Source organism: Peromyscus eremicus, chromosome 23 (assembly GCF_949786415.1).
Source record: "Peromyscus eremicus chromosome 23, PerEre_H2_v1, whole genome shotgun sequence".
Taxonomy (NCBI): Eukaryota; Metazoa; Chordata; class Mammalia; order Rodentia; family Cricetidae; genus Peromyscus; species Peromyscus eremicus.
In genome coordinates, this window is record NC_081438.1 from 36,279,800 (window position 1) to 36,292,183 (window position 12,384).

At 41.0% G+C, this 12,384-nt stretch overlaps 1 protein-coding gene across 5 annotated transcripts in view; it reads left to right on the forward strand.

Annotated features, from left to right (window-relative positions):
* The window catches only part of Cdk8 (cyclin dependent kinase 8), a 70,235-nt gene that overhangs the window by 22,431 nt on the left and 35,420 nt on the right, over positions 1-12,384 (forward strand). For all 5 annotated transcript variants that reach the window (XM_059248926.1, XM_059248927.1, XM_059248929.1 and 2 more), the window contains exon 2: positions 7,865-7,940. In XM_059248926.1, coding sequence (XP_059104909.1) covers positions 7,865-7,940 — 76 coding nt within the window. The remainder of the gene's footprint in view (positions 1-7,864; positions 7,941-12,384) is intronic.

Sequence of the window (12,384 nt, forward strand, 5' to 3'; positions counted from 1 at the left end):
CAGCCAGTAGGTCAGTAGTTTTTTTGTTTTGTTTTTTTACAATTTCCTGTTTGAGCTGTAGATTTTCTGTTGTTGTTGTCCAGCAACAAAATACTTAAGTTTAACAGAAGAATAAAGAAAATAGTAACCAGAACATACTAAAAACACATGGAGGGGGTGGTGGGGGAGTAGTTACATGAAAGCATTAAGTTGTCTTGGGAAAAACCTTGACATTTGGGCTCTTGTCAGAGTGGCCTTTATTATTTTGCTTTTTGAAACAGGGTTTCTTCATGTTGCTCTGGCTGTCCTAGAACTCACTCTGTAGACCAGGCTGGCCTTGAACTCACCTGCTTCTGCCTCCCAAGTGCTGGGACTAAAGTCATGTGCCAACAATGCCCACAGACCTTTATTATCTTAATCATGGATTATGCTTAAGAGAGATGAGACCTGGAGCAGGTTGTTTCTTTGTTGTTGTTGTTGTTGTTGTTGTTGTTGTTGTTGTTTTTTTTTTCTCGAGACAGGGTTTCTCCGTGTAGTTTTGGTGCCTTTGAGACCAGGCTGACCTCAAACTCACAAATATCTGCCTACCTCTGCCTCCTGTGTGCAGGGATTAAAGGTGTGCGCCACCACTGCCCAGCCTGGAGTAGTTTTAATAAGAAGTTTTCCTTGTAATATTGATGGATGAAGTCATCTATGAATCTCTCTACCAAAGTATATAAATTTTTCTTTTTTTTTTTCTTTTTCTTTTTTTTTTTTTTAAAGCTTTTTGAGACAGGGTTTCTCTGTGTAGCTTTGGAGCCTGTCCTGGAACTCGCTCTTGTAGACCAGGATGGCCTCGAACTCAGAGATCTGCCTGCCTCTGCCTCCTGAGTGCTGGGATCAAAGGGGTGTGCCACCACTGCCCGGCTCAGAGTATATAATTTTAACACATTTTTTTTTTTCAGATTCAACTTCTAAACCACTGATGCTGTAAAAACACCCTCCCTGAGATCACTAAATGCTGTTTTTTGTAATGCTAGGGATCAGACTCTGGGCTGTCCTAGACAAGTGCTTTGCTACTAGACTATAGACTTAGCCCTCTTACTTGGTTTTTAAATTAGGACCCAACAACAACCAACCCAGTGTGAATTTTCTAGTGTTTCTGGTGTCTATTTAGGGCATAGTTTATCAGCACTAGTTTCTTCCTTTTTAGGAAGTAGAAGAGTAGCATGGATCAACAAATGTTCCCTGAAGAAAGCCAGAGAAGAAACGTTTAGATATGATGGGTCACATGTAGTCTCAGTTTTTGTGGTCTGTAGGGTGAATAGGTGGGTATATTTTAAGCCATTGTTTAAAAATATAAAAACCTACATAGCTTGTGGACAGTATATTAATGGGCCATAGACTGAATTTGGTTCTTGAACACTACCTCGCTGTATTAGCATCTCTAGAGGAACAAAACTGATAGGATGAAAAGACACAGAATTTATTAAGCCAGCTGAAGTTAAAGTATTAACAATAGCAGTTTCACACCTGCGATTGAGAACCCAGTGGTTTTTTGGTCCTTGAGGCTTGGTGTCTCAGTGGTTAGAGTCGTCCCACAGTGGCTGTCTCACTGGTAAGGCTGAGAACCCAGTAGTTGGCTCATTCCACAAGGCTAGGGTGCCTCAGCAATCCCAATCTGGCCTCAGAAGGATCCTGGAGAACCCCAGGTCTTAAGTCAACAATAGAAATACTGGTTCTGAAATCAGAGACAGTAGCAGCAGCCGCTGCAGTGTAAATCAACACTCTGACAGGGAGGACCATGCTTGAAAAAGGAAAGTCAAGTGATCTTCCTTCTTCCATGGTCCTTCTTTATGAGGGCTACTGTAAGAAGCCCACACTTGGGGTGGGTCTTTCCATATCAGTAAAGGCAAGCAGGACAGTTCTTCAGTTGAGGCTCCTACCCAGAGGATGCTGACTTGTGGCAAGTCAGTTTCAAGATCAGCCATCAGAGCCAGGCGGATCTCTGTGGGTTCGAGGCCAGCCTGGTCTACAGAGTGAGATCCAGGACAGGCACCAAAACTACACAGAGAAACCGTGTCTTGAAAAACCAAAATAAAACAAAGCAAAAAAAGATCAACCATTGTCGCGTCCGCCTCGACCAGCAAGGAAGACGCAACACCAGGCTCTTCTCCAAGCAGTTTATTCAGGAACCTTGAGACAATCTTCTGACCCCCGGGAAAGCCATCTTCTTCTCTCTCTCTCTCTCTCTCTCTCTCTCTCTCTCTCTCTCTCTCTCTCTCTCTCTCTCTCTCTCTCCTTCTTTTTGGGAAAGCCAGCCCACGCCCTTTATAGCCACTGGGCAATCAACCCCGTAGTGCCACGTGGACAATGCCGATAGGGTCAGACATTCGCAAGCAAGCCAGATTAGGTCCAGGTGCGTGGAAGCAAGCCAGATCCTAGCCTTAGCCAAATAAGGAGCACCTGCCATCGGGAAGGCAGAAGCCGGCGCCATCTTTGAGGCACAGCCGTGCACGGCTCTCTACAAACCATCACATTTGCTGCCCCATGACACATTATTATAGCATGAATGGAAATACAAGAGAGAGAAAAACCATAGCATATTATATGCGGGAAGCTTCCTTGCTGAGTGTTTTCTTCAGTGAGCAACAAAATATTGTACAATATGAATGACCTTGAAGTTTAAAAACCTGTAAACCAGGCTGCAGACATGCCTCAGTGGTTAAGAATGTTTACTCTTCTTCCAGACGACCTGAATTCAGTTTCCAGAACCTACATCAGGCATCTTACATCTACCTGCAACCCCACTTCCAGAGGATTTGATGCCTTTTTCTGGTTTGGCACCTGCAGCCATGTGGCATATATGTGTACATACATATAACTAAAAATAAAATATAATTTTAAAAAAGACCTTGAAACCAAGTCAATAGAAGCCTCATTAGTTGGGTGTACTCTGACTTTCTCAGAAGAAATGGGTAGTGGTTATTGGCCCCTGTGTCATGAAGCAATGCCAAAACGTATGAGTAGCTGGAAACTCTTAAGATAACTAGGTAAGTTCTATTGGTGAAATTATTAAGGCCACTCCACATAGTTAAAAGGGAGGTTTATTTAGTGGCGTAACTTACAAATGAAGGGATAGGTAGGTCGCAGGGTCTGGGGAAGATGTAGCGCAGTCCGGCGGTGTTCTCTGGAGAACTCTGCTAGGTCTACCTCTAGCGTCCAGGGTCCAGGAACTAAGAGAGGGCGGTGCATCCGGATCTCGGGTCTTCAGGGCCCTCTCTTGGCCTCACCATGTAGGCGTGATAGTTACCGAAGCCTCAATGTGGGTTGGAACTTCCAGATCAAAGCTGGAATGGCTACCCACTACAAAGTTCAGAGAAGGAAGCTGCTGAATTCTCATTTTAAATTGGACCCAGCAAACAGACTTGGATATCAAGAACTTGGTTAACCCATTATGGGATGATGGCAACCTTCTGCCTCTGATGGTCAGTGAATCTTTGTTATTATCTCTTAGTTATGTGTACTGTCTCAAATTGCCTCGTGTCTTCTCTGAGCTAAAGTAGGAAAGTACTCGAGTGTGAGGGTCTGCCTATTCCTGTTTTCAGACAGCATCGTCTGATGGTGCACAATTCTGCTCCAGGACTTGCCGAAAACATGAAGGGTGCTTATGGAAAATCTCAGAGCAGGGCTGTCCTGAGGAACTGCTCACTCCCCTAAGGGAGATCTCATTAAAGAAGATAATCGGGAAAATACATGCAGCCTTCAGCGTTCAGGAGATGGTATAGATAGAATGTATGCAGGTCAGGCATCGTGCTTATAACTTGTAATCTCCGTACTTAAGAGATTGGAACAGGAGGATTGCTCAGAGAATGAGGCCAGTCCGAGCTCCTTAGTGAGTTTAGGACAGTATGAACAACCGTGAGGTCTGTCTCCACAAACAAACAAAAACATTGGGTTTGGGGTCTACAGGACAGCAGGGATACAGAGGCAGAGATACAGTCTGTTTACAACTCTGAGGTCCTGAGTCCTCCTGAGCTCTTTCCATTGTCTGTGCAGTCTTCCTGTTAGCATCTCCTGCCAGGGGGTGTGGCCTAAAGCCGGCAGGTGTTTGGATTCAGTCTTAACAAATGTACAATTATCAGTAGATCTTTTTCCTTCAGGACAGAGTTGCAGAAAAGAAGCTGCAACTACAAATATTGACTTGATTAGAACTTCAGTGATGTGAAGAGGTTGGAATATTGCAAGTCCAAAGCCAAAGTTATCTTAGGCTACCTTTAGCCTTCTACCCGGAGTCATTTATTGCCTACCTCAGTGTGTGACCTCACAGACCCCTGGCTTCTACAAACCTAAGAGTGTTTTCAGATAGCATCAGGTATCTCTAGAGCAGAGATTCCCCAGCTTTGCAGTGACCCACCTCTCTGATGTTTCCACCAATGTATTTTAAAACTACCTTGGTTTATGATTTGATTTGTTCTCTTATATAAAACTTCATGGAACTGATTTGGAGTTGGGCTGACACTCAGGGTACCATGAGTCTGTGTTTCCAGGACACAGTCACTCATGTTTGGTTCTAGAATAAATTGTCTCTTACTTTCTTTGAGGTGAGAATTGTGTTTTTACCTCCATGCCCCCTTTGTTTACAAAAAGTCTGATTTTATTTAGATAAAGACATCCATAAACAGTGTCCAAATTAGGTATCGCCTACTTATGTGACCTTGGAGATTTTAAGGAGAGGAACACTAGAAGAACATTTACGGTGGTGATTTGTTTTGCACTGTAGATCCCCCTTCCACAATCAAGTTACCCAATTTATAACATCACAAAGTATGGAAGACTGTTGCTCTGTTAAGTCCTTGAGGATGGTGAAGTGAGGAATGTCTTGGGGTTATTAGCAGGCCACTAAGTAGTTTGTTGACCATCAGTGGTAATTTCCTAGTGTTGTCAGCCAGTATTTACAAAGTTGTTCCTTAGTGCTTCATTTTTTTTTTTTTTTTGACATTTCTTATGTGATCTAGAATTAAAGGAGCATTTAGGTCATCGGGTCAGCTTTCTCCATCACCTACATTTTCCTCTATAGCTTTTTAGCTAATGCTAAGTATTGTTTGCCTCAGTATGGCGTGGGTATCTAACTGTTAGACTAGTAAGGCCGTCCGTCAGTGGCTTGCTCAAATTTTGTTCAGTGAGGAGGCTCTGTTGGCAGCCAGTGGGAAGCCAGTTTCCAATCTGGATTTCTCTTGCATGTGGAATGCTGTATTTTTGGCTTTAATTACTTCACAGAAAGTAACAAGAAAGCTTTGCTTCATTTGCTTCAGGAGCTCCTGCATACTGTCCAAGAGTGTTGTCAGCACTGCCCTGAGATCCTCAATAAACTGCAGCACTGAATTAGAGTATTGCAGTTCACAGAGAGGGGAGTGGGTCTTGGCCTTCCAAAAGCTGCACACAAAATCTATAGCTTTTCTAAACCTCTTTGATTGCCTAGAAAAATCGAGATTTTTCAGGTAACCTGTGGGTTTTTCCTATTTTTTAACTACTTTCTTGTATTTGAATTTTCTATACATGAACTAATTAATATAGATGTGGCAGCTATAGATTATATATTTCTGACACTTTAATTCTTTTGGAGGGAAACAGATAAGGAAATTGGGATCAAGAGAACAAACAAAATTGTGGAGTTGTGCTGGTGTGTGTGTGTGTGTGTGTGTGTGTGTGTGTGTGTGTGTGTGTAAGGCATATTCTGTTGTCTGTCATTATAGTTGATCATTCTTTATTTGTACACAGAACTTCAGTTCCATACCACATCTGAGGAGAGCCCTCGGGTTTTTTATTGTTGTTTGTTTGGTTTTTCAAGACAGGGTTTCTCTCTGTAGCCCTGGCTGTCCTGGAACTCACTCTGTAGTCCAGGCTGGCCTTGAACTCACAGAGATCCAATTGCCTCTGCCTCCCAGTGCTGGGATTAAAGGTGTGCGCCACCACTGCCTGCCTAGAGTCCTCTCTCAGTTTTTTATAATCTCTCACAGTTTAGAATTAGTCCAAGACTTGCTCCACAACTGGCATTGAGAACCAAGTTCTCCAAATTCATGTTTGTTTCCCAAATGTTCATTGCTGGTCCCCACTAGGCACTTATGAAGTTCCTAAGTGTTAGATGTTGCATGCAGTTAATCTTTGGACAACATAAGGGCTGAGTATAGCCCCTTCTTCTGTATTTGACAATCCAAGTATAGCTTTTTGTTTTGTTTTTCGAGACAGGGTTTCTCTGTGTAGCTTTGCACCTTTCCTGGAACTCACTGGTTAGTCCAAGCTGGCCTCGAACTCACAGAGATCCACCTGCCTCTGCCTCCCAGTGCTGGGATTAAAGGCGTGTGCCACCACCGCCCGGCCAAGTATAACTTTTGACTCCCAGCAATAGTAAGAGATGGCTGTCCAATATTATAATAGTACCCTGTAAGGTAATTTTATGCACTTGGAGGCTTATCCTATATATTCAGTCATTTACATTTTTCCCAGCTACAAGTATTACCATGTTAAAAAAAGTCTGTTTGTTTAAGCTTATATAAAATTTGTTTTTGTTTTTGTTCTTTTTTTTTTTTTGAGATAGAGTTTCTCTGTGTAGCTCTGGCTATCCTAGAATTAACTGTAGACCAGGCTGGCCTCCAACTCATCTTTTACCTTGAAAATGCAGAATATATTGTATAATATTTAATCAGTTACTACCCTGCATACAAATGTGTCTAGCAGACTTACCTTGGTCCCAGTGTGTTTATTTTTATGTCTTATTTTGGACTTTGAAAAACCATTTAGAATTAGTGAGTATTAAAGTACAGAATATCTTTCTTATATTATGAGGCCTATGGAGCTTTTACTATGAAGTATGTTGTAAAATCCATTATCATAAAACAATTTCCCATGGTAAATACTGTCATAATTGAATAATTGAGATTTGTGTACCTGAGGGTTTGGTAGAAATATGTTGTAAAAGAAAAATGTAAGTTTAAAAATAACTTAAAAGAATAAAGCATTAAGTGACCTTAACTTTTTTTTTAACAAGGGGTTGATTCAATCAGTCCCTCACTGTAACGCTCCCCACCCCGCTGCATTTCCTGTTAAGGTATGACTTTATGTTCAGTTTAATAAAAGTCATCAAAGTGGGATATTCTTCAACTTTTCTGTTTCTTGGTCTTCTTCAGGGTCCTCAGGAAAATAAAGGGCTGATATCAGAGTCCCCAAAGCCTGAGCCACCTCCCCAGGTAGATGATACTTCTGAGAAGTCTTTGCTTGGTCTTTGTCAGAGTCACCCCTGGATTAAGTCAGAAAACCTTTGGATTTACACTTGGCCTGTTGTAGCACTGGCATTGTGTGATAGCAGATTAGTTACCAAGACAGTAGATACACAACTGTAATAGGTCGAACCCTGGTGTGTTCCCAGACTTTAGAACAGTTCTTGATACATAATACTTAGAAATAGGTGCTAAGAGAATGTCTCTTAAAGGTGCTTGGGTGTGACCTAAGTTATACATCATGAGAGTATGATTATAATGGGTTTTGTCTTTAAAGTTATAACCATTTTGTGAATTAGTGGTATATCTTGACTTTTCTGATCCTTTGACATGGAAACTGGTTTTAGAAATCAAGCTTTCTTTCATAATTAGAAGGAAATTTGTCTCTAGGAATCCGGAGAGCGATGTCTGACTCTGTCCTCACAAGTAACTGGAGTCCCAGACAAGGCTTTGCATTGTGGTGCTGTTAACACCCCTCCACAAGTAATTGCCTTGACCTACATATCTAAGATGATTTTCCCGGCTGATGTTGGTGTTAAGCACATGTTTTTATTTTTATGTAGTACTTAATATTAAAGTGCATGTAAACATAGAGCTACCTGTATATTAAAATAATTTTGTTCTTACAGGAAGGACGATAAAGACTACGCTTTAAAACAAATAGAAGGAACTGGAATCTCTATGTCAGCATGCAGAGAAATAGCAGTAAGTGAAGTTCTTGTTATTACCATATCAGCTGACATAAGAGTGTGCAGGTCTCTGCTGTATTTCCCATCATATGAATTTAAAGCTGATAAATATTTTTATAAACAAGTATTTACAGAAAAAATTTTTTAAGGAGAAGTAAAGATGTCATGAAGTTCTTGCAATGTGCACATTTATTTATTTGGGGTAAAATTAATTTCAGTTGTTTATATGAACACCCTCCTCCAATAAATATCACTAATTCTTAAAGTTCCTGTTGTTACTTAATTCTGCTTAATGACAGTTTTTATATAAAGCTAACAGTTCTCCACGGCAGGAGTGGGATTGATGTCTTCACGTACACGAGTTAAAATTGAGGTTCTGTTGTTTTCTTATCGCTGTGTCCATGTTTCTTTCAGAAGCACAGCTTTCTGTGTGGTAATTAGAATCTCCTTACTCCAGAGGAAGCAGTCTCATGTTAATACAGTTAGTAGTTATGCATACACTTAAACTAAACATTGCATCTCTGAGATTGTGTTTTTACTCTTATAAAGCTATGGCTCTGAGCTATTGAGATGGCTCTGTAGGTAACGGTGCTTACTGCCAAGCTATGTGACCTGAGTTCAATCCCTAAACCTGCGTGGTAGAGTGAGAGGACCAGTTCCAATGATTTCCTTCTGACCTTCATAAAAATGTTGTGATGCAAACACATGCACAATGACAACAAATTTATTATTATTATTATTATTACTTTTATTATTTCTTTTATGTGTTGGTTTTTTTTTTTTTTTTTTTTTTTTTTTTTGAGACAGGGTTTCTCTGTGTAGCTTTGGTACCTGTCCTGGAACTTACTCTGTAGATCAGGCTGGCCTCAAACTCACAGAGATCCGCCTGGCTCTGCCTCCTGAGTGCTGAGATTAAAGGCTCGCACCACCACAGCCTGGCTGATAATAAATTTTTAAAAAACTGTGGTTCCAAATGTATGTTTCCTGGCTCTATAGTCAGACCGTCATGGGTATGTATCCCAGTCTCTGCCTGTGTTATTGCTTTAGTTTTCCTGTCTGTACATAAATGTGACTACTATAATCTAGAAATACTCATTTAAATAATCACTCAGTTCGTAGATTCATGCTAATGTTTCTTCAAAGGATAGCCATTTGACATGACATTAAAGTAGGAAAAATGAAGATACATAAATTTGAGTCTCTGAGTCTGAGTATTTTTACACTGCTGGGAAAAGAGACTCATAAATCTTAACAGTACGAATTAGTGAGCCTGGTGTTGTGATAGAAATATATGGGAAAAGAAAAGAATGCTTGTTGAGTAGACAGTTGGCAAGGGATTTATCTCCATGGTGTCTTCAGCCATAGGACCTAGCCATTTCTCTTGAGCAACCCAGAGCATGGCAATTGTAGCAGGCCGCCTTCTGGGGCCATGAAACAGCACCCAAATAAAGACACAGAGACTTATTATTAGTTATCAATGCTCAGTCTTAGTTTAGGCTTGTCCCACTAGCTCTTAGTTTAACCTGTTTCTCTTCATCGGAGTTTTGCCTTGGTGCTTTTTACCTTTCTTTCATTCTGTATGTCCTACTTTGTGTCTGGCTGCCTAGCTGGCCCCAGGCAGCGCCCTCCCTCCCTCTTTCTCCCTCTCCCTTCCTTCTTCCTCTCCCCTCTCTCCCCTCCCCCCTCCCCCCTCTCACCTCTCACCTCCCCTCTCCAGCTCCTCCTATCTCTCTACTGCCTAGCTATTAGCTGTTCAGCTTTTTTTTTTTTTTTAGACCAATCAGGTTCCTTAGCCAGTCAATGCAACACATCATTGACAAAGGCAGCATAAACAAATGTAACACACCTTTACATAGTTAAAGTAATATTCCACAACAGGCAATAGCCTGTATCATTTTGGAGAACACACACACACACACACACACACACACACACACCACACACACCCACACCCACACACACCCACATACCCTCACACCCACCCACACACACCCCCACACCCACCCACCCACCCCCGGGCACTGGGAGGAGCTTAATCTACTCAAGTAGAGTCACTCCATTAAATAGGGTTTTTTAAATTATATTTTCATGGATAGTATTTTATTACAGCTGACAAATAATTTGTACACATTTATATATTTTAACCATACATCTGAGCATCATGAACATAACATTTCAAATGTGACACTGAAATTTACATTGATCAACTTAGAAGATTAGTTTTGGACTATTTAATTTGACCTTTAATTGCTTATCCAGTGTCCAAAGGGAATAGGCAAATGGCTATAACTGTTTTAATTATATTCTTTAATAAAACTAAAAAATAGGTTTCTATATGGCTTTTTTTATGCAACTTTAGTTTTGGTTAATCCTTCCCTCTATGTCCTGCCACTGTGGCTGGCAGTAGATGCTGGCTGAGAACATCCCCAATTTTTTTCCAAAAATATACAGATGCTACATCACTATAAGGAGCACAGAGGTCCCCCCAGTGGTCACAAACCTTTGGGACAGCCCTCAGCATGCCAACAAGAGACCTAGAAATATACAAACTCTAAGCAGTGCTCCAGACACCAAACAAGCCTACCTAGTGGGCAGCAGTGGCTACTTGTCCACAGCAGCTGTGGAAGGACCGAGGCACTTTCATCTACACTCGGCTCCCAGGGTGGAGGCAAGTGTCTCCATCAGTGAATTTCCTACAGATGTGGCTCTGAGAGCCTTAAGAGACTTTTACGGTGGACTCAACATGGAACAGTGGAGGAGTACACAGGGGAAACCAAAACCAATCTCCAGCTGGTTCATTGGGGCAGTTAGCAAGTGGATCATGTGGACTTTGGAGAAGCAGCTGACAGCAGTAAACCATCTAGATACTTTTGTTTCCCTAATTGTGTTCAGCCACTCGTTCCAGTGTGGCTTCTAAGGTATTTCTCCATGTTAGGTGAATTTCGTTTAACTGTTTTTTCCCACTCTTTCTTTAATGATTTTTTTTAATTTTATGTGCCATGGTGTTTTGCCTGCATTTATGTCTGTACGAGGGTGTCCAGTCACATTGAGTTGGATTACAGAAAGTTGTGAGCTGCTATGTGGGTGCTGGGAATTGAACCTGGGTCCTCTGGTAGAGTGGCCATCTCTCCAGCCCAATTTTTCCCACTCTTGACTCTTGAGATAAGATATTTATATATCAGTGATAGTTCATTAAACTCTATTCTACTTATACAGGTCAGTCTTAACAAACTAAAATTCATTAAAGAAGTTAGGCTAATTAGGACTGATGGTGGAAATAAAGTGACTGGAAGGGACAAGGGGAGTTTTTAGTGCTGATCATGTTTGGGATCTTTTTTGATCTGGGTTTGGTCCCAAGAGTTTAATATGTGAGAATTCACTGATTTTGACATTTGTGATTTGTGTATTTATTTGTTCCATGGCATGTGTATAGTCAGTCAAAGGACAGCCTGTAGGAGTAGATTCTCTCTACTGTGTAGGACCCAGGAATCACCTTCTGAGCCATCTCGTGGCCATGCATTTATTTATTTTTTTATTACTTTTTAAAAGTTTACTGGCAATTAAATAAAAACATCACATTAAAATTAGTCACATCCAAAGTCTATACAACTTAATTAACATATATAGTTGGAATTGGCATTTAAAAAAGAAATTGTGAAGCTTCACATTAAATTTTATACTCACTAACAAATGTATTTTACATATTTATCTACCACCAAACAAATGACAAAGTAGTTTTTTTGCTTGTTTGTTTTTTAAAGACAGGGTCACTATGCAGCCATGGCTATCTTGAAACTTGCTATTTAGACCAGGCTGACCTCAAAACTCTGCCTCCTAAGTGCTGGTACTAAAGGCTTGTACCAACATGCCCAGCTACAAAATGTTTTTGTAGATAAACTCAATTGAATTTTGGATCTAATGTGCTCATGCTTACCTATATCTCAATAAATGTAAATTCATTTACACATAAAGAAATCAAGTTAAGGCCAGGCGGTGTTGGCACACGCCTTTAATCCCAGCACTCGGAGGCAGAGGCAGGCAGATCTCTGTGAGTTCGAGGCCAGCCTGATCTACACAGAGAGATCCAGGACAGGCACCAAAACTACAAAGAGAAACCCTGTCTCAATAATAAGAAAGAAATCAAGTTATTCTACATTTTAACTTGGGGAGGAATTTTAATGCAGTCCATTTATAACTTCCCTTTTGTGACTTTTCTCTATTTTGGATAAAGAAATCTTCCTGGATCAGCAGATTCAAGGACTGTCTAAGTACAGTCTGTTTCTGTACTGTCTATACCACTGTCGTCGTCTAGTCTGCCGCCGGTACTTCCGGATTAGAGACTGTTGCTAGAGTTTTCCTGCCTGGCCCACGGTCAGGGCAAATCTCTCTCAGGCTGGAGAATTTCTCTCCAGCTCCCGCCACCAAGTCCCCCCAGTCCCAGAGGCCATTTATAAAATAAA